This window comes from Callorhinchus milii, unplaced genomic scaffold (genome assembly GCF_018977255.1).
Source record: "Callorhinchus milii isolate IMCB2004 unplaced genomic scaffold, IMCB_Cmil_1.0 Scaffold91, whole genome shotgun sequence".
NCBI lineage: Eukaryota > Metazoa > Chordata > Chondrichthyes > Chimaeriformes > Callorhinchidae > Callorhinchus > Callorhinchus milii.
Window position 1 is genome coordinate 62,271 of NW_024704832.1, and position 22,172 is coordinate 84,442.

A 22,172-nucleotide genomic window follows, 5' to 3' on the forward strand; every position below is an offset into this window, starting at 1 on the left:
CTCCCCCCCACCCACCCTCCCAATTCTACTCATATTCTCTCTCCAGCAAAGTTTCCTTCAACTTTGTCAAAGTGGTGAGGATGTTTGTACTCAGAGTGGCGAGAGGGAGGGTGTGAGTGAGTGTTCCTCCCACACTGTGGAATCTCCTGCATAATTTAAACTTTTTTTTAACATAATTTGCCAGGAATGAGCTGAGAGCTGAGCAGAAATGTCATCAGGGTCTGTGACTGGAAGCACACCCGGGAGGTTAGAGCAACCACATGAAGCCCTCAAAAGCATCTGCTTCATTTCAGTCCAAAACAGAGAGACGACAACAAATTACATTTGTTTAAGCACCTTTCACGTTGGGAGACGGAGAAGCATAGAGGCGGAGAGAGAAACAACCGCCTGTGGTAATTTAAGCTCACAGAAGGAGACAACAAAGTGGACCTTTTTTTTATTTTAACCATCTGTTTGTGGCGAGAAACAAGTTTCAACGTGGAGAACTTTAGGAATTCTCGAGAAGTGGAATGTTTTTGTGTTTAGACAGAAGGTTTTGGTGACGGAGTTTCAAGAAACAGTCTGTCTGTGTGTGTGAACAAGGGCTGCAGTCTTACACCCCCATCCTCTCTCTCTACTTCCTCTCACTCCCTCTCTCCCCCTTCTCTGCCCTTTCCCTCTTTCTCTCCCCCTTTCTTCTCTTTCCCTCTCTTTCTCTCCCCCTTTCTTCTCTTTCCCTCTCTTTCTCTCCCCCTTTCTTCTCTTTCCCTCTCTTTCTCTCCCCCTTTCTTCTTTCCCTCTTTCTCTCCCCTTCTTCTCTTTCCCTCTCTTTCTCTCCCCCTTTCTTCTCTTTCCCCCTCTTTCTCCTTTCTTTGTCTTTCTCTTCCCCTCTGTCTCACTCCCCCGTCTCACTCCCCCGTTTCTCCCCCTCAACCCCCCCTCCCTACTTTCCTTCCCCTCTCTCTCACTGTCCCTCCCTCTCGCTGCCCCTCCTTTTCCTTCTCCCCCTCTCTCTCTGTCCCTCCCTTTCACTGCCCCTCCCCTTCCTTCCCCCCTGCGTGCTGGATGCTGTGTGGCTGAGATGCCGGACTGGGCAGACCTGCTGGACTGGGCGTATGGGGGTGTGGACCCCACCATCGCGGGTAATGGGGGGGAGGAGTGCGCCTCCTTCCTCCCCTGGGCGCAGCGGCTGGCAGAGAGTGTGGTCATGGTCAGCCTCTCTGCCCTGGAGGTGGTCATCGCCTGCAGGAAGATCCAGCCAGGACTCCGAGATGAGCCGCTATTCCGCGCCCCTTCTTTCCCGGAACGCCAGGACAGCCTGGGCAGGAACCTGCTGCTGGTCGCTGTATGCTTGACCTTCGGAGCGGAGATTGGTTTCAAATGTGCCACCAGGAGCCTCATCTACCTCCTCAACCCCTGCCACCTGGTCACACTCATACAGGTATGTCTGTCTGTCTGTCCACCTGGCACATTAGGAACTGATACCAGGGCTTAAAGGATTAAATTATGTGGACAGGTTCAATAAAGTTGGTCTGTATTCCACTGAGTTTGGAAGATTGAGGGATGCACTCTGCGACTCGCATACTCACCCATACTAAACTCCCTACCCCCATCACCCCAGCCCTCATCAGGCTCCACTGGCTCCCTATCACACACACTAAACTCCCTACCCCCATCCTACCAATTCTAGCCAGGCTCCTGAAGAATACTGGTTCAAGCACACGCCTCGCCTAATAATATAAGCACTGCGACTGCACTGATCAGGTCACTGTTCATCTGTGTAATATGTAATTAATATATTATTACTGTATTACTCCTCAGTGCTGGGCCAGAGCTGTTACATACACAGAGTTTGAGCTCCGAGTACGTGTTGTGTGCACATTCATGTGGGGAATTGAAGCGAAGCCAAGTGTGGCTTGGAAACCGTGAGATTGTATTACACAGGTGAACACTGACCTGATCAGTGCAGTCACAGTGCCACATACAAAGGTTCATTGTTAGAACAGGGAAGCTTATATTCTGTTTAATCATTCATAGATTCGTAGACGGTGCAGCTCAGAAAGAAGCTTTTTGGCCGTAGGAACAGGAGGAGGCCATTCAGCCCCTCGAGCCTTTTCCATCACTCTATTAGATCATGGCTGATCTGTACCTCAACTCTAATTATCTGCCTTTGCTCCAAATGTGAAATATAAATAGCCTCCAATCTGGCTGATGTTTATATACCACACAAGTATCCATTCTAGATCCTATCTCTAGTTCCATATCCATCTTTTTAATAATAATCCTTGCATTTGATTCAGCGTCTTATCACGTCATTGAGACATCTCAAAATGCCTCACAGGATATACTGTAAAGCAGATTGACTGTATTTTGTGGGTGATTTGTGTATTTTTTCCCCTGCATCCGTCAACTTTATTCTCTCCAGGTTTCTTTTTTGACTGTGCACATGTTTGCCAGCCTAACAACTGACTGAGGCAGAGAATTCCACACTCCCACTGCGCGTGTGAAAAGATTCCTCTGTTCTCAAGCTCCCGGTTTTGATTTTAAAACTAAGTTCTCAACCTCGACCACCGCAAGTAATCTCTCCTCATCCACCCTCTGAGACTCTTATCATTGTATATACCTCTGGCACATCCACTCTCAGCCATTGAGCTCCAAATAACTGCTCCTTTCTCTATAACTGCATTTCCTCATTCCAGCAACACCCGATGGACTATTCTCTGCACCAGAGCCTAAACATTTTTCCTGTGATGAGAAGCCCAATACTTCACACTACTCCAACCGTGGCCCTGCCTGACCATATAAATTATGGTTACTTATAACCCAATAGTTAATCAAACTTTACAGTCACTGCACTTTACAGTGCATCCTGTGAAGCTCTTTGATATATCTCGATGATGTGATAATGAGCTGTATCAAATGCAAGGATTATTATTCTTTCCACAAAACCACTCACACAGCACAAGCCGTCCTTCCTGTGGGAGAGGGGATGAGCTGGACAATGGATTTTGATGATGTGAGGTGATTTAGAAGCAGTGACCAAATTCTGAGAGATTACCTCAGGCTCTTTCTCTATGTCACTCTCTTTCTGGCCCAAGCCAGCTTTTCCAGTTTCCAAATGCCAATTGAGCTCTCAAGAAATGCGACACATGTCAGCAGCTCACAGGCACCTCCACTGAACAGCCCTGGTGAGGTAAACACTGAAGGATAGTCCTGTAGTGGTTAGAGCACTCGCAAGCAAGGATCCAGGTTTGATTCCCAAGTCTTAAGGGGCAAAACGTTAGGTAAGTTTCCTAACCCCACATGCCTCTTAAGAACTTGGTTGTTAATCGATTGGTGGATCGCTTTCCAGGGGTAATGTGATCACTCAATCTGCATGTGAAAGGCTGCTGTGTTCGCCCACAAATATTGTCAATCCATCACAATATATTTTGAGACATCTCAACGATATGATAAGGCGCTATATCAAATGCAAGGATTATTACTAATATTCAAAGACCGATGTAGAAATGTAAATCTTTCCTGCACTGCTGGCCAACAGTTCTCCCAAACAACAACAACAACAAGATTACATTTACACAGCACCTTTTATGCTGAGAGGGCAGGGAGAGTGCGGTGAAGAACATAAGAATTAGGAGCAGGAGACGGCCATTCGGCCCCTCGAGCCTGTGCCCCGCCATTTGATAAGATTATGGCTGATCTTCTGACCCAACTCTAATTACCTGCCCTCTCCCCATATCCTCCTAATCCCTCTATTTTTTTAAATGTTCGAGGACTGACATCTACAGCCTTCTGGGGGAGTGAATTCCATAAATTCACTGCCCTCTGAGTGAAGAAATGTTTCCTCAACTCTGTTCTAAAAGACTGACCCTTAATTTTCAGACTGTGACCCCCGGTTAGAGATTCTCCTCCCGGGGAAACAGACCCTCAGTGTCTACTTTATCAGCCCTTCCACAGTCTTGCTCCTAAAGTCAATCTTGAGACGGGCCTAGGAGGCAAGGGAGGGAGCGAGGCGAAGGGAATGTGGGATGGAGTTTCAGAGGGTGGGGGCAGAGAGGCTGAACACCCGACTGCTGATGGTGGGGTGGGCCGAGTGGGGGATATGGAGCAGGCCAGAGTGCTGAGGGGAGGGAGCGGACAGTTGGCAGGTTACAGAGGTAGGGAGGAGCAAGACTGTGGAAGGATAAAAGTGAGGCCGAGGATTTTAAACTTGGATTGGAAGAGTGGGGGTGAGGCTGAAGGCCCGGTCAAAGAGGAGGCTTACTCACTCAGGCTGTGTGTGTTTTATTACAGATTTTCCTGCTTGCCTGCCCACCGTGTAAAGCTGCCCTGATCGTCTTCAGGTGAGATCACCCAGTAAAAACAACAACAATTTACTATGTTGTTTAGGTCGGGAGGATGTCTCAAAGGATGTCTAATGACGTTAAGTTCTTGGGTCGTGAGATCATCCCAAAGTGGGATTGTGGAACACGCTCACAGAAGACATTGGCTATTTCTGGGAGAATAATCCATCCCCCCACTGCCCCAAAAAAATGGTGATTCAATCTATAATTGTTTCACCCACAAAATACACAGTCAATCCATTTTACAGTATGTTCTGTGAAGCACTTTGAGACGTCTCAATGACGCAACAATTATTATAATCATAATTATTATAGGATTATAAACAAGCTAACTCAGGCATCAACACAGCACAGATGAGAAACCAGAGATCACAGGGTGTGCCCATTGCAACACGTGAGAGATCGTCTTTCATACCCTGAAGCACTGAGGTTGAATGCTCAACAGCAAATTAGATTTGTATAGTGCCTTTCTCGTCAGGAGGAGGTCCTGATGACCTCAGTGGGTAACACAATGTCACACCAGCGGATACAATAGCCTGAGGGTAACATCACAGTTTGCAGATGAGCAGAGTTTCCCATTCTTTTGTACCGCACTCTTTGAGCTGAGCTGCCCATTGCCTTGGGGAGTAGCCCAGAGGCTTGTGTGAGAGCCAGGCTGTTGCTGTAATTGGAGTTCTCGGGGTTGATTTATGGCTGGCATGTAGCAAATCCCAGTTTGTTTGTTCGCTCACTCACGCCAGTGCCTATATAATAACAATAATAATCCCTGCATTTGCTATAGCGCCTTGTCACGTCATACAGACATCTCAAAACACTTCACACAATATATTATAAAGTGAATTGACTATATTTTTGTGGACGAAACGCAGCAGCGCACAGCGCGATTGGGTGACATTTAAAAACAAACATATTTTTAACATCTCGTCCGAAGACGGCATCTATGACAATGCAGCGCTCTTTCCCCCCCAGCACTGCACTGGAGCGATCATCAGTCTGCACTGTGAGCTCAAAGTCCCCCCACGTGAGAGGTCGGGAACGCACAACTGTCAAACTTGAAAAGGAAAAATTTGCAAGGCTATGAAAAAATGTGTCCCAATGTGGGACTGATCGGGCAGCTCTTCCAAAGCCGGCACAGGCATGATGGGCCGAATGGCCTACTTCTGTGCTGTAATATTCTATGATTCTCTATGACTTGCAGGCGAGTGTGTGAGTAACTGAGCCAGGTTGACACCACGGCACTTGGCAACAGGGACTCCGGCCCGCTCCACATCCCCTGACCCACCCTCCCCACCACTGGCAGCCACTCTGCCTCCAACCTCTGGAATTCCATCCCCCAATCACCCCTCCTCGCCCCCTCCTTAGCCTCCTTAAAGTCCCGCCTCAAGACCCTCCTCTTCGACCATGCCATCGGACACCCTCCTTCCCCTCCCCTCTCCCTGCCCCCCCCTTCCCCCCAACCGCAGCTCGGGTCTGAAATGCTGTACTCTGTCCAGCGCCTTGGGACGACCTCCTGATGTGAAAGGCGCTATACACATGTAATCTTGTTGTTGCTGTCTCAGTGCCCCGATTATTGGTTGTTAAAGTCTAACCTGTGCTCACTCCACAGGTTACATGTGCACATGCTGAATGGAGCCCTGCTGGCACTGATCTTTCCTGTCGTCAACACCAGGCTGGTGAGTGTCAGGGCTTGTGCATGTGGCGGGATGTGATGGGTTGATTTTACGCTAGTCAGAGTTCCATGCTGCTCACTCACGGGAACGCCGCTCCCATGGGATCTGTCTTCATAGCGTTGTGGAGTCCAGCAACATAGTGGTTTGCAAGCGAAACAATCCGGGTTTGATTCCCGGTCAGGGCAAAACCTTTGTGGAGTCCTGTAGCTCAGTGGTTAGAGCACTCGCTTTGCAAGTGAGAGACCTGAGTTCAATCCCCGGCAGGTCAGGGCGAGACCTTGGGCAAGTTTCCTTACTCCACACAGAGCCTAATAATAATCCCTCCAAAACAATAATAAATTAGTCATTTTCAACCCACGACTGTTTGTGGGACATTGCTGTGCGCAATTGGCTGCCGCGTTCGCCCACAAAAAATACAGTCAATTCACTTTACAGTGTGTTCTGTGAAGTGCTTTGGGACGTCCTCCCGACGTGAAAAGCGCTATATCAAATGCAAGGATTATTATTATTATTAAGTAAATTTTCTTACTCCACACACAGGCCTCTGTTTACCAGCAGTAAGTAGGACCCGGTCGTTAGGCAATTGGCGGATCACTTTCCAGGGGTAATAATCCCTCCAAAAATAATAATTTGGTCACAAAACCCTTGACTATTTGTGGGACACTGCCGTGTGCAATTGACTGCTACATTTTGCCCACAAAATACACAGTCACTACACTCCACTGAGCCAGGCTTTCACTCTTACCACACAGAAGGCGAGTATGTCCTGTGAAGCGCTTTGAGACTTACTTACTGTTAGGTAACCAGGCGTGGAGCAAGGAAACTTGCCTAAGGTTTTCCATGCCTGAGAATCAAACCTGGGTCCTCTTGTGTGCGAGGTGAGCTCTCTAACCCCTGAGCTACAGCACTCCTGAAATAGTCAATCCCAGTTGTAAATCTTCGATCCAGTCGCCCCTTAACCCTGTGCATTCTAAAGAGTCCCACCTTCCTCACAACTGTCCCTCAGTGGTGAGACCCTTGTGATGACCTCTGATATAAATGTGATCTCTCTCCTTGAAGCTCCCCTTTGAAACCGAGGTGTATTACATTCAGCACGTCCTCCTGTACATCGTTCCCATCTACCTGCTGCACCAAGGCGGTGAGTCTGACCTGATATTTCTCACTGAATTGTACAACAACTTTACATATACAAAGCACACTTCACGCATCTCAGAGTGTTTAACAGTGGCACTTGCCTTCTATCCAGTGAGGCTCAAACCTGCGTTTGTCACATGCCTACCAAGTACTGACTATCTTCCTTGGCGGGGGGGGTAAGTGGATTGTCAGCACCAAGCCGATCCATTGTGGTGGTCTTGGTTGTCCAGTTCCTGAGCCAGGCAGGTCCGCAGTGCTCCAGGGTACTGCTGATGACAGTCACTGGGGACAAGGAATCATCAACAACAACTTGCACTTATATAACGCCCCCCCATGCAGGGCACCATCTCAGAGCGCTTAACAGTGGTGGAGCCTAACTCCCGAGACAGGAGGAGGGGGAAGGTAGCCATAAGCACAGTCGAACAGGAAAGTCTTCAGGCAGGACTTGATAGAGGGGAGGGATGGGGGATGAGGCAGAGGGATTGAGGAAGAGCATTCCAGAGTTTGGGGGACTAGTGGCTGAAAGCGAGACCTCCGATGTTGGGGCGGAGGGTGCAAGGGACGAGCAGGAGGCCAGTGCCAGTTGAGTGGAGGTGTTGAGTGGTGGATTGGGGAGTGAGACGGTCAGAGACGTTGGGAGGTGGCAGAGAGTGAATGGATTTGAACACAAAGTGAGGATCTTGAAGTCGAATCCTCTCACTCAGGTCCTGTTAACCCTGTAGCCAAAGCCTTAATAATGGATAGGGTGATCCAGCTGGACAAGCAGCGTGAAAGCTCGCCAAACAGCGCTTTCAATGGCAAACTATGTGGTGTTAGCTGGTTAGACTCCCAACACACACTCTGGGGTCCCCAAACTGTACCTAATACTCCATGGAATTAGGCAAGCAGGATGCATCCCTCTAGGGGATGCACAATCCATTCCAACAATATTTCTTAAGCATGTCTCAGACACTCAGCTGATCCCCCAAAAAATTGATGAAGTGATCCATAAACAGGTGTAGGCCATTCAGCTCCCTTGAGATAAAGACCAACATCCTATCAGTGTTTGTGATAACATTTTGCGGCTTGTTTTTAGTGATTTGTCTCCGCAGACACCCAAATCCCTTTGCTCCTCCACAGTTCTTAGTTTCTTGCCATTTAGAATATATTGTGTTTTGCTATTTTTGGATCCATAGTTGACGGCCTCACACTTCCCCACATTGAATTCCATCTGCCACAGTTTTGCCCACTCACTTAATCAAAGTCCCCTTGTATCTTCCTGCACCCATCTGCACAATTTACTGAGCCTCCTAACTTTGTGTCATCTGCAAATTTTGTTATAAACCTCTCTATTTCTTCATCAAAGTCATTTATATGGTGAAAAACCCGGGCCCCAATACAGACCCCTGGGCTACACCACCTGTCACATCCGACAATCAGGGAACGTTCCTTTATCCCTACTCTCGGTTTCCTGCCTCCCAACCAATTACCAAGCCACATTGCAAGGTTACCTCTGATTCCATGAGCTTTTATCTTTTGCTAATAACTTCTTGTGCAAAACCTTATCAAATTCCTTCTAAAAAGAAAGTCTATGCAGACGATATCTATAAACACTCTCTTATCCAGCATGTTAGTGATCTCCTAAAAAAATTCAATTAGATTCATCAGACATAACCTATCCTCTCAAATCCATGCTGACTCTCTTTGACTTGCTCATACTCAGTCACTCTATCCCTGATGAGAGATTCCAGTGACTTCCCCACGAGTGAAGTGAAGTTGACAGGTCTGTAATTACCTGGTTTCTCCCTCCCTCCCTTCTTAAGTGATGAAGTGGCATTTGCAATTCTCCAATCCAAAGGCACAACTCCCGAATATAGAACTTTGGAAAATTATGACTAACGCATCTGCAATTTCCTCCCCTACATTACCACTCTCTCTTAATATAGGTATCAAATGGTCTCTCAGTTGCTCTCTTGAGGTGACAGACTCACTGCATGTGTTTCAGGTGTGTACAAGGCAGAGCCCTTTGGGGACATGTGGTGGGCTGTGCTGGCCACAGGGTTGCTGTTCTTCTATCACTTCACACTGCTGCAGACCTTAGCCATGGTGAGTCAACGCTTAATAATAATATTCCTTGCATTTGATATAGCGCCTTATCACATCGTTCTCAAAGCGCTTCACAGGGCAGACACACTGTAAAGTGGATTGACTGTGTATCTTGTGGAGTCCTGTAGCTCAGTGGTTAGAGCACTCGCCTTGCAAGCGAGAGACCTGAGTTCAATTCCAGGCAGAGGGCGAAACCTTGGGCAAGTTTCCTTACTCCACACAGAGCCTAATAATAATCCCTCCAAAACAAAACAATAATAAATTGGTCATTTTCAATCTACGATTGTTTGTACATTGCTGTGTGCAATTGGCTGCCGTGTTTCGCCCACAAATATACGGTCAATTCACTTTACAGCATATTCTGTGAAGCTCTTTGAGACGTCGAGAAGATGTGAAAAACACTATATCAAATGCAAAGATTATTATTATATTATCTTGTGGACGAAACGCAGTAGCCAATTGCTCACAGCAGTGTCCCACAAACAGCCGTGGATTGAAGGGACCAAATTGTATTTATTTATTGGGGGGATTATTTCCCCTGGAATGTGATCTGCCAAGCGACTAACAACTGGGTTCCTACTTACTGCTGGTAAACAGAGGTGTGAGGAGTAAGGAAGCTTGCCTAACGTTTTGAACCCGGGTCCCCTTACTTGAGAGGCAAACGGACTAACCAATACCCTTCAGGACTCCCATCCCCTTTGCTGGGAGAGAGGTGACAATGCAGTGTGCAATATCCTCACAGTGAAAGAGATGGAGCACTGTGTGGAAATGGTTTGGCACACTCTCACCGTTGAGTTAGAAGACTGGGTTCAAGCCCCCGGTGTAGGCCAGTCTAGGCTGATGCTCCCAGTGTAGTGCTGGGGGATTGCTACATTGTGCAATATTACAGGGTATGAAATGAGGAAATGGATGAACATTAAAAGAGGTTCATTAAACCGAGGTCCGTCTGCCTGTTCAGATGGATGGGGTTAGAGAGCTCCAGTGGGGGAGCGAGCCCCAGCACAGACACAATGGGAGAGAGAGCAGGGAATGGGGTTAGAGTAGAGAGTTTGAGTGGGGGAGCGAGCAGTATGAGACAGTGTGCTGTAGCTGTGTGACTGGTGACAGTAATGGGCTCCTTGTATTTTCCAGGTGACCCAGGTGAACCTGAACAACATGCTGTGCCCGGCTGTCTCGGACCCCTTCTATGGCGCCTGCTACCGGATCTGGGCGTCCATCCACCAGACTGCACTGTTACTGCTGCACGGGAAGGTGCTGACCGCACTGGCTCAGGCCGTGCCCCTCACCCGCCGACCTTTGATGGAAGCCATGAAGACCCCCCTGAAAAAGGCAGAGTGAGCGGAGACATATCCGAGACTCGAGACCCGGCTTCAGACCTCCGACCCGACCGGCAAGGACAATAACAACTTGCGGAGCCTTCACCCGGGACAGCGTCTCGGAGTCTGATGCTGAGCCGGGGCAAGGTGAACGGAAGCACGGTCGAAGAGGAAGATCTTCAGGCACGATCGAAAAGCGGGTAAACAACCCCAACAAAAGACATTTACACAAGGCCTTTCGTGTCGGAAGTACGTCCAAAGGCACTGCACAGTCAGACCCAAACTGGGTGTGGAGAGTAGTGAGGGTCGGGGTAGGAGGGTGATCGAAGGCATGGTGGAAGAGGGTCTTGAGACGTGCCTTGAGGAGGTGAGGAGAGAGAGACAAAGAGAGGGGAGAAAGTGAGTACCAGAGAGAGAGAGAGAGAACAAGCGAGCGGAGGGGCAAGTATGCAGGCCCTGAGAGATGGGGAAGAGAAAGTGGGGAGAGAGTGAGCGGAGAGGTAGAGAGAGTATGTGAGGGGAGAGAACACAAGTGGCTGAGATCAAAAGGACAGTGAAGCCAAAGAGAGAGCGAGGGTATCGTGCCCAGACCACGCTGCTGTGTACACATCGAAACGGCGACATGTACATGTGTCAGGCAGTGATATGTAACGGGAGGGTGCTGTATACCACATGTGTGTTGGGATAGTGACACTGACGGTATTTGCCAGGGAGCTGCTGGTATTCTGGCCTCCGATTTTCTGGGTTGCTCAGTGTTTCAGCTGCCGAGCTCGCACTCTGGCCTCCGAGTTAGGAGGTTGAGGGTTCAAACCGCAAGTCAGGGACTCTGAGCTCACAATTCAGGCTGACGCTCCAGCCCGGAGAGAGAGAGAGAGACGCATTGTCAGAGACGCCGTCATTCAGATGAGATGTTAAACCTCACTGCCCTGATTCGGTGGATGTTAACGATCGGGAACAGAGACAAGAGTTTCTCTCTCTCACTCTCTCCAGGTGTCTTGGCCAACAATCTCCCGGATAAAATCACGGGCTCACTTCAACCACAACAAGATTCCATTTATAGAGCGCCTTTCACGTCGGGAGGACTCCCAAAGCGATGGACAGTTGGGTCACTTCACGGCTGTTAGTGGGACCTCATCACATCACATGACTGCAATTAGGGACATCGCTGTGTGAAAATTGGCTGTCTCAGTCACCTACAAAACAGTGAATTCTGTGAAGCGCTTTGACTCGTCTTCCCGCTGTGAAAGGCGCTGTATAAATAATAATAACCCTTGCACGACATTGCGTCTTATCACGTGTCGAGACGTCTTAAAGTGCTTCACAGAATATACTGTAAAGTGAATTGACTGCACATTTTTGAGGGTGAAACATGGGAGCCAATTGTGCACAGTGGTATCCCACAAACAGTCATGGATTATTTTTTTACGAGATTATTTAATAGCAAATTGTTGTTGAGGCGATATCCAAACCCATGTAATTGGCATCTGCAAACAAACTGTTCTCCAGACAGAAATTCCAATGTCATATATATCTGGGGGATTGTGTTCCAGGATGCTTGGAAACAGAGAGAGAAAGTTGCTTCTCCTTTTCACTAGCCTTGGGGGGAATCCTCAGTGCCAGAGAGTGGCAGGTGATGTGAAGCTGTTTTGTGTTGAGTTTCCTATCTCACTCATGGTACAATAAAAATAGTCCAGTATCACACAATGTGCCTTTTAGCTGCCTGAAAATATTATCTTCGGTCCTTGTATGTTTTCGCCTCATTCCTCACTCGACTTCCTGCTCCCGAGCCTGGAAATCTCACCCAGTCTCAGCCCCAAACACCACCTTGTCTTAACATTTAAGTTGGCGACAAATTCAGGGAGAATTCTTCTTTGGTGGAGTTGAGTTAGGTTGCTTATTTGCAGAGTAAAGGTGTCAGCCTGGCTCCGTAAGAAAGACTCTCGCTTCCAAGTCAGAAGGTTATGGGTTCAATCTCCACTGTCAGGACATTGAACTCATGTGGTCACGGGCTGACCCTACAATACAATACAGCGCTGAGGGGAAAGAGCGCTGCATTGTCAGATACGACGTACAGCGGATGAGACGTTAATCCAGTCAGTACCCTGTTCAGGTGGATGTTAAAGATCCCGCGGTGCTTTGGAAGATGAGAAGGAAGTTTCTCTCTCTTGGTGTCCTGGCCAAAAATCCCCCAGATAAAATCACGCGCTCACTTTATGGGATGTTGTTGTGTGCAAATTAGCTGCCCCTATTAGCTGCCCCTACATAACCGAGTCACTACACTTTACAGTAAATCCTGTGAAGCACTTTGAGACGTCCTGCCAACATGAAAGTACTGTATCTCGGATGCAAGATGAACGTAGGAAAAATAGGAACAGGACCCGCCAGGGCCATTCAGGCAACAAGTCTGTTCCATTAGTTTAATGGATCTCGACACCTCGAGAGCCTCACTCGAGCAGAGAACCCAGAGTGAGCTACGTCCGGAGTGAGGCAAGGCCAGAGTGAGAAGGAATTGGGTGAGAGTGGTAATTGCTGTGGAAGCTGCTATCGTGAGTATTCAAGGGTTCAAGTATTGTGCTACTAAAAACTGTTAAAACTGTTGATACCATTGGGAGATTGGTCTTGTGGTGAAACTCTACAGGGAGCGGTTGTAGCTAATTAGAGTTAGACTTAACCAATAACAGCAACATACTGATTAATCACTTGATTAGGTGTTAATTCTAAATTACTGCTGACCAATTGGAAACTGTTGCATCCAGAGGGTATATAAAGGGGATCGCTGGGAGAGCCTTACTCGAGCAGAGAGCCCAGAGTGAGCTATGTCTGGAGTGAGGAGGAATTGGGTGAGAGTGGGAATTGGGTGCAGAGGGTAAGTATATCTTCTAAACGACAATAATACAGGGATAAATAGAGTGAGAGGAGAGAATGGCCTGGCAGGGGACGTGTGAGGAGTGTGGTATGTGGGTGTTGATGGAGGGCCCTGAGCCCGGGTGACTTCACCTGCAGCAAATGTCTGCAACTGAGGAAGCTCCAGCTTAGAATAGCTGAGCTGGAGTCTCAGGGGGAGACACTGCGCAGCATTAGAGATGGGGAGAGCTTCCTGGACAGTTTCACTGGAGCCAGACACTCCCCCGAGTCCCAGGGATCATTCCGTTGCCAGCCACGGGCAGGACTGGGTGAGGGTCAGACAGGCGCGTAAGAGGACCCGAAAGAGAGGTGCAGAGGAACTCCAGGCTTTAACCTTGTCCGACAGGTGTGAAATACTTGCAACCTGTGTGGACAAGGAAGTCTGTGAGGAAGATGGGCAAACTTACCCCAACACCTCTATACAGGAGGCCACACTGGGAATAGTCAGAAAGAATATAGTGGTAATTGGGGATGAGACAGTCAGGAAGACTGACACACTTTTCTGCAGCCGTAGCAGGGAGACAAGAAGACTCTGTTGCCTTCCTGGGGCCAGGGTGAAGGACGTCACTTCTGGGCTGGAGAAAAATTTGAAGCAGGAGGGACTGGATCCAATAGTTATGATTCACATAGGGACCAATGATGTAGGTAGGACCGGTAGGGACGAGTTGAGGAGCAAGTTCCGGGAATTGGGAGTTAAGCTAAAGAGTAGAACTTCGAAGGTATTGATATCGGGATTATTACCTGAGCCGGGGGCAAAAAAAAATAAAGAGCTGAATACCTGGCTAAAAGAATGGTGCGGAGGGCAGGGGTTTCACTTTATAGGCCACTGGCACCAGTATTGGGGGAGACGGGAGCTATTCCAAAGGAATGGACTCCACCTAAACAGGGCTGGGACAAATGTCCTGGCAACACGAATAAATAGGGAGGTAGACAGGGCTTTAAACTACTAAGGGAGCGGGGGGGGGGGTAAATTCAATCACATGTAATCCGTCACAATTAAAATTAGGACCGATGAAAGTGGGAGAGCAGATTAACCAGGGAGATGAGCAAAGGGTGTCAAACGGGGAAAGGAAGTCCAGCGATAGGGCACTGGTGAATAGGACTAATAGCCCGAAGTCAGAATTAAAGGCGCTATATCTGAATGTGCGAAGCATTCGAAACAGGAGAGATGAACTAACTGCCCAAATAGAAACAAATGGGTATGATCTGGTAGTCATCACCGAGACACGGTTACAGGGAGATCGAGGGTGGGAGCTAAATATTCCAGGGTATGTGGTGTGTAGGAAAGATAGGCAATGTGGTAAACGAGGAGCGGGGGTGGACCCGCTAATAAAGGATGGGATAAAAACAGTAGAGGGGAAAGATTTTAAATCAGAAAAGCAGGAAGTGGAGTCAGTATGGGTGGAGGTACGTAACAACAAGGGGCAGAAAACTCCAGTGGGAGTAGTTTATAGACCCCCGAACAGCAGTCACAGTATCTCTCAAGGTATAAATCAGGAAATTAGCAGAGCATGTAGTAAAGGAAAAACATTAATTGTGGGTGATTTTAATCTGCACATAGATTGGGACAACCAAATTGGGAAAAGTATGATAGAGGAAGAGTTTATAGAATGTATTAGGGATAATTATGGAGATCAGTGGCCGAGGAGCCAACCAGGGAACAGGCCATATTAGCCCTTGTTTTGTGCAATGAAGCAGAGCTGATCAGCAAACTGGAACTTAGGGCTCCTTGAGGGCAAAGTGATCATAATGCGATGGAATTTAGCATTAAGTTAGAGAGAGAAGTAGTGAGAGAGTAATTAGAGCTGATTTTTCTGGTATGAGAGAGGATTTGGCCAAAATAAACTGGGAAATTAGACTGAAGGATTTGACAGTAGACCAGCAATGGCAGACGTTTAAGGAGATAGTGCAAAATTCCCAGCGAGCACGTATTCCTTTGAGGAATAAGAATGCCACAGGAAAGGTGGCCCAACCGTGGCTAACTAGAGCAGTCAGGGACAGTATAAAGTTAAAGGAAGAAGCCTATAAAACAGCTAAGATGAGGAGTAAACCCGAGGATTGGGAGAACTTTAGGGATCAACAAAGGAGAACCAAAAAAGTGATTAAGAGGGAAAAAATGGAATATGAGGGCAAACTAACGAAGAACATAAAGACAGACTGCAAGAGTTTTTATAAATATATAAAGAGGAAGAGGCTGTCAAAGGTAAATGTGGGTCCGTTACAGGCAGAGACGGGGGGAATTATAGTAGGGGACAAAGACATGGCAGAGTCATTAAACAAGTACTTTGCTACTGTCTTCACCTTAGAAGACACTGAAAACCTACCAAGAATAGAGGGGAACCAAGAAGACAATGTTAGTGAGCAACTTGGGGAATTAATATTAGTAAAGAAATGGTTTTAGGTAAATTGTCAGGTCTTAAAACTGATAAATCCCCTGGACCTGATGGCCTACATCCCAGGGTTTTAAAAGAGGTGACTACTGAGATAGTGGATGGCTTGTCTTTCATCTTCCAAAATTCCCATTGATTGGAAGATTGCAAACGTGACACCACTATTTAAGAAGGGTGGGAGAGAAAAGATGGGAACTATAGACCAGTTAGTCTGACATCAGTGGGAGGGAAAATTCTTGAGTCCTTAATTAAAGATGTCGTTATGGGATTCCTGGAAGACCATAACAAGATTAGGCAGTCAACATGGCTTTACAAAAGGGAAGTCATGCTTCACTAATCCTTTAGAGTGTTTTGAAGATGTATCTGCAGGTTAGAAGGGTGGAACCAGTAGGTGTAGTATATTTAGATTTTAAAAAGGCATTTGACAAAGTGCCACACAAAAGGCTATTGCACAAGGTTAAGGCCCACGGGATTAATGGGAACATATTAGCATGGATTGAAGAGTGGCCAACGGGTAGAAAACAGAGAGTAGGGATAAACGGGTCATTCTCGAATTGGCAGGAGGTGACTAGTGGAGTGCCACAAGGATCAGTGCTGGGCCTCAGCTATTTACCATTTACATCAATGATCTAGACGAGGACATTGAATGTAACGTATCTAAATTCGCGGATGACACTAAACTCGGTGGGAGAGTGAGCTCTGAGGATGATGCAAAAAGATTGCAATGGGATATAGATAGGAGAGGGGAGTGGGCGAGTAGGTGGCAGATGGAGTTTAATGTGGGGAAGTGAGAAGTTATTCATGTAGGTAGAAAAAATAGAAAAACAGATTATTTTCTAGAGGGGGAGAGATAGACCGTGTTAGTGTTCAGAGGGATTTGGGTGTCCTCGTACACCAGTCTCAAAAAGTTTGTTTGCAGCAGCAACTAAGAAGGCGAACGGCAGTTAGTGCTCATTGCAAAAGGTTTAGAATACAAGAGTAGGGAAGTCTCGCTGCAGCTGTATAGGGCTTTGGTGAGACCGCACCAAGAGTATTGTGTGCAGTTTTGGTCCTTATTTAAAAAAGGACATACTTGCCCTGGAGGGGGTGCAGCGTAGATTCACTCGGTTAGTGCCTGGGATGAGGGGACTGACCTATGAGGAGAGGCTGAATAAACTGGGGCTGTAATCTCCAGAGTACAGAAGAATTAGAGGAGATCTTAATGAAACATATAAGATTCTTAAAGGGCTGATAAAGTAGACACTGAGGGTCTGTTTCCCCGGGAGGAGAATCTATAACCAGTCTGAAAATTTAGGGTCAGCCTTTTAGAACAGAGTTGAGGAAATATTTCTTCACTTGAATTTATGGAAATATTTCTTCACTTGAATTTATGGAATTCACTCCCCCAGAAGGCTGTAGATGCTCAGTCCTTGAACATCTTGAAGGCTGAGACTGATAGATTTTTTAAAAATAGAGGGATTAGGGGATATGGGGAGAGCGCGGGTAATTAGAGTTAGGTCAGAAGATTAGCCATGATCTTATCGAATGGCGGGGCACAGCTCGAGGGGCCGAATGGCCGACTCCTGCTCCTAATTCTTATGTTCTTATCTTTTAATCCCAATGGCCTGTCCTTTTTTATTGCTCAGCCGGGTGTCAGACACACACGGAAACCCATCATTGTGCTCAAGAGTCTCCAAACCAAGCTGAGGATTCCACGCATCCCACCTACACGTGGAAATCCCAGAGATAGATTGCTGGAATGGAATACGCTCTCTCTCTCTCCCTGGAGGGACACATCCTGTTTACCTAATTCTGAAGAGGATAAGGTGCAGGTTGGCGAGAGCGAAAGGGGAGCCCAGAGTGTGCGTTGGGGTAACTGCTGGAGTCTAACCATCTAAAAGCACGTAGCTTGCCATTGATATCACTGGCAAGCTTTCTGCTGCTTGTCCAGCAAGTATCACTCTACACGTTCGGGCTTTGTCGTGCAGGATTAACAGGAGCTGAGTGGGAGGATTTGCTGCCCCTTTTATTTCTTAAAGTCATACCAAACCTGTTGGCCCTGGGAGACTGGAGGTCTGAAGAGTTAAATGTGTATGTGCTGAATATCCTGTTTACCAGACACTTCAACTAAGTCTCCAGCTGTTCACTGGAGGGTAACAAATTGTTCCAAGATGCACATACCTGGATTCGTTCAACAAACAACATTTCCAGCTGTGTCTCAAGCGAGTCAAACCTTCCCCCAGGAAAACAGATGTGAAGAAACAACATTCATCTTTATAATATCTTATCAAGGTGAAACCCTCAAAACCCGTATAAAAATAATAATCCTTGCATTTGATACATCAGCTCTAGGGAATGTCCTCTAATAGTGCCCATCTTTGCCAGTTTGTGAAATCCTGTAGCTGAGTGGTTAGAGCACTCACCTCACAAGCAAGAGGACCTGGGTTCAATTCCCAGCCAGGGCAAGAACTTGGGGAAGTTTCCTGACTCCACACACACTCTCTGTTTACTTAACGGTAAGTAGCAACCCGGTTGTCAAGTCGATTGACAGACTGTTTTCGGAGGGAGGTGGTGGGGGGTGAAATGTGATCACTCAACCCACGATGGAAGTTTCAAGGCTTGGATCTTGGAAGTCTCTCCGTTGGGGGCAGCGAGCCAGGTGAGTTTGGGGGCGAGAGGTTGGAGGATTCTGGCAAAAGGAGGGGAACATGCATTAATGAGTGAGTCCATACAATGGGACCTGTACCTTACGGTTATTCCTAAAACTGTAATAATAATAATCATTGCATTTGATTTATCACGATAGACATCTCAAAATGCTTCACAGGATATATTGTAATGTGGTTAGACTGTATTTTGTGGGCGAAACACAGCACAAAGCAGTTGTCCTGGAATCGAGTGTAGAAGCAGAGAGATAGAGTTGGGTGTGGAATGTGAAAGTTGAGACCATGTCTGTGGATGATGTCACCAAGGGGGAGTATGTAGGGGTTGAATTTATCACCTCAAGGCTGGACTACGGGAACTCTCCTCGTCGGCCTTCCCGGCACCTCCCTCAACACTGCAGGTCATTCAGAACTCTGCAGCTCGTGTACTGTCCCGCACCAGGCTTCACGACCACATCACTCCCACCCTCGCCCTCACCCTCACTCGCCTCCACTGGCTCCCCATCCCCCAGAGGATCGAATTCAAGATCCTCACCTACAAGGCCATTCACGGCCTCGCTCCCTCCCACCTCTCCGACCTACTATCCCCCCACGTACCTGCCCGTACTCTCCGTTCTTCTGCTCTGGTTTGGTCCACACACACACACCCCGCCCTAACCCTCCCCTACCATCGGTGGCCGGGCCTTCAGCCTCTCAGCCCCGAGGCTCTGGAACTCCGTCCCCCAGTGCCTTCGCCGCTTCCTCCCTTTCCTCCTTCAAGGCCGGTCTCAAGACCTTTCTCTTCAACCGTGCCTTCAGCTCCCCTCTCGACTCTTCCCCCTCCTCGCTCTCTTCCCTCCCCCTGACCATTTCCCTCCTGCTCGGGTCCCGACCCAACTGTCCAGCGCCTTGGGACGTCCTCCCGACGTGAAAGGTGCTCTATAAATACAATCCTGTTGTTGTTGTTATTGAAGGGAGGGGACCGAGGACAGAGCCCTGAGGAACCGCACTGTGTGGGGATTGCAAGAGAAACCGGAGACAATTTAGCGAAGGTGTGAGAACAGATCTAAATTATTCAAGGGCAGAACGTTGAAGGGTGAGATGAGAGGAGAGGTAGTGAAGGAGGATAGAGTGGTCCACAGTATCGAAGGCAGCAGAGAGGTCAAGGAGAACGAGGAGGCAGAGGAAGCCCTGGTCACAGATGAACAAAATGTAGTTTGTCACCTTGACCAGAGCAGTTTCCGCACTGTGAGCAGCATGGAAACCCGATTAGAGGGGCTCATGAAAGGAGTGGTTGGAGAGGAAGGAGCGAGCTGGGAAGCAACAACTCTTTCAAGAACCTTGGAAAGAAAAGGGAGGTTGGAGATGGGCCGGTAGTTAGAAGGTAAGGTCAGGGAATGATTACAGGCGTTTTTAGGGGGATGAACATAACAACATAAGAAATAGGAACAGGATTAGGCCATTCAGCCCCTCGAGCCTACCCCGCCATTCAATAAGATCATGGCTGATCTTCTAAACTAACTTCATTTACCTGCCCTATCCCCACATCCCTTAATCCCTTTAGTTTTTAAAAATCTATCGATCTCAGTCTTGAACATGTTTTTGTCCACAAATACAAAGTCAATGCACTTTACAGCATATTCTGTGAAGCGTTTTGAGACGTCTAGAAGACATGAAAAGCGCTATATCAAATGCAAGGATTATTATATTATCCATAGCCTCTGGGGTCCAGAATTCCATAGTCACTACCCTCTGAGTGAAGAAATGTTTTCTCAACTTCGTGCTAAAGTGATCTTTAATCCTGAGACTATGACCCTAGTTTTAGATTCTCCAACCAGGGGAAATAGTCTCATGGCATCTATCCTGTCAAAACTCTTAAGAATCCTATAGATTTGTGTAAGATCACCTCTAATTCTTCTATCTTCTAGAGAATATAGGCCTAGTCTACTCAACCTCTGCTCATAGATCAACCCCCTCATCCCAGGAACCAACCTCGTGAATCTACACTGCACTAATCTAAGTGATAATTTATCTAAGGTGAGTGTATCCTTTCTTAGATAAGGAGACCAAAAGTGCACACAATATTCTAGGTGCAGTCTCACTGAGGCCCTGTACAGTTGCAGTAAGACTACCCTACTCTTGTACTCTAACCCCTTTGCAATAAACGCCAACATGCCATTAGCCTTCCTAACTGCTTGCTGTACTTGCAAACTAACTTTCTGTGACTGGTGTACAAGGACACCCAAATCCCTCTGAAAACTATCTAGTCTCTCCTCCTCTAGGAAATAATCTGCTTTTCTATTTTTTCTACCTAGATGAATAACTTCACACTTCCCCACATTATACTTCATCTGCCACCTTCTTGCACACTCACTTAACCTATATCCCTTTGCATTTTCCTTGTGTCCTCCTCACGGCTGACTTTCCCACCGAGCTTTGTATTGTGCACGAATTTAGATACATTGAGCTCTATTTCCTCGTCTAAGTAATTGATGTCGACTGTAAACAGTTGAGACCCAAACACCGATCCGTGTGGCCTCCACTCGTCACAACCTGCCAATCTGAGAAGGACCCATTTATCCCTACTCTCTGGTTTCTGCCTGTTAACCACTCTTCGATCCACGCTAATATCCTTAATTCCATGACCCCTAATCTTATGTAACAACCTTTTATGTGGCATCTTGTTGAATGCCTTCTGAAAATCCCAATTCACTATATCCACTGGTTCCCCCATGTAATCTGCTCATTATATCTTCAAAAAACTCTTTAAAAGATTTGTCAAACACGATTTCCCTTTCATAAAAGCCATGTTGACTCTGCCTAATCATACTTAGACTTTCTAAGTGCCCCATGACGACGTCCCTAATTACAGACTCTAGAATTTTCGCTACCACCGATGTCAGGCTAACTAGTCTATAGTTCCCCATTTTTTCTCTCCCACCCTTCTTAAACAGCGGTGTTATGTTTGCGACCTTCCAATCAACGGGAACCGTTACAGAATCAGGAAACTTTGGAAGATCAAAAACAATGCATCCACTGTCTCTGCAGTTGCCTCTGCAGCCATAAACCCGAGGATGCAGCCCATCGGGTCCAGAGGATTTATCAGTTTTTAGTTCTATCAATTTCTCTAGTACTATTATTTTACTGATAATAATAATAATCCTTGCATTTGATATAGCGCTTTTCAGTCTTCTCAACGTCTCAAAGCGCTTCACAGAATAGACTGTAAAGTGAATTGACTGTATATTTGTGGGCAAAATATTAATTTCTTTAAGTTCCTCACTAACATTAATCCCACTATTTTGGTAAATTTTTAGTATCTTCTAATGTGAAGACAGAAGCAAAATATTTGTTTAGTGACTGCCATTTCTTTATTTCCCATTATAATTTCTCCTGTCTCTGCCTGTAAAGGACCCACATTTACTTTTGTTAATCTCTTCCTCTTTATATATTGTAAAAGCTTTTACAATCTGTCTTCATATCTCCAGCTCGTTTACTCATGTTCCATTTTCTCCTTAATCAGTTTCTTGGTTATATTTTGCTGATCTCTAAAGCCCTCCCAATCCTTAGACTTACAGCTCTTGTTGGCAATATTATAGGCCTCTTTTAATTTTATACTTTCCTTAACTTCTCTAGTTAGCCATGGTTGAAGCACTTTTCCTGTGGAATTTTTATTTTTCAAGAGAACATGCATTCGCTGGGAATTATCTAATATATCTTTGAATGTTTG

General features: G+C 46.9%; 1 protein-coding gene across 2 annotated transcripts; it reads left to right on the forward strand.

The window, feature by feature from the left end:
* The first annotated feature begins 989 nt into the window (after positions 1-989).
* Positions 990-11,368, forward strand: LOC103171877 (transmembrane protein 164). Of its 2 annotated transcripts, XM_007884669.2 has the most exons (6): positions 990-1,420; positions 4,273-4,322; positions 5,929-5,995; positions 7,052-7,130; positions 9,111-9,211; positions 10,343-10,622. In XM_007884669.2, the coding sequence occupies exons 1-6, from the start codon at positions 1,061-1,063 to the stop codon at positions 10,547-10,549; spliced, it is 864 nt and encodes a 287-aa protein (XP_007882860.2). In that variant the 5' UTR covers positions 990-1,060; the 3' UTR covers positions 10,550-10,622. The 2 variants fall into 2 exon arrangements, with proteins under 2 accessions (XP_007882860.2, XP_007882861.2); XM_007884670.2 differs by lacking the exon at positions 9,111-9,211 and having other exon boundaries at positions 10,343-11,368.
* The last annotated feature ends 10,804 nt before the right edge of the window (positions 11,369-22,172 follow it).

What these genes read in the sequence shown, in the direction of transcription:
- LOC103171877 (XM_007884669.2), top strand. Translation starts at nt 1,061, where the DNA reads ATGCCGGACTGGGCAGACCTGCTGGACTGGGCGTATGGGGGTGTGGAC. An exon ending in ACCTGGTCACACTCATACAG is followed by an intron (nt 1,421 to 4,272) that starts GTATGTCTGTCT and finishes GTTTTATTACAG; the next exon opens with ATTTTCCTGCTTGCCTGCCC. An exon ending in GCTGCCCTGATCGTCTTCAG is followed by an intron (nt 4,323 to 5,928) that starts GTGAGATCACCC and finishes CTCACTCCACAG; the next exon opens with GTTACATGTGCACATGCTGA.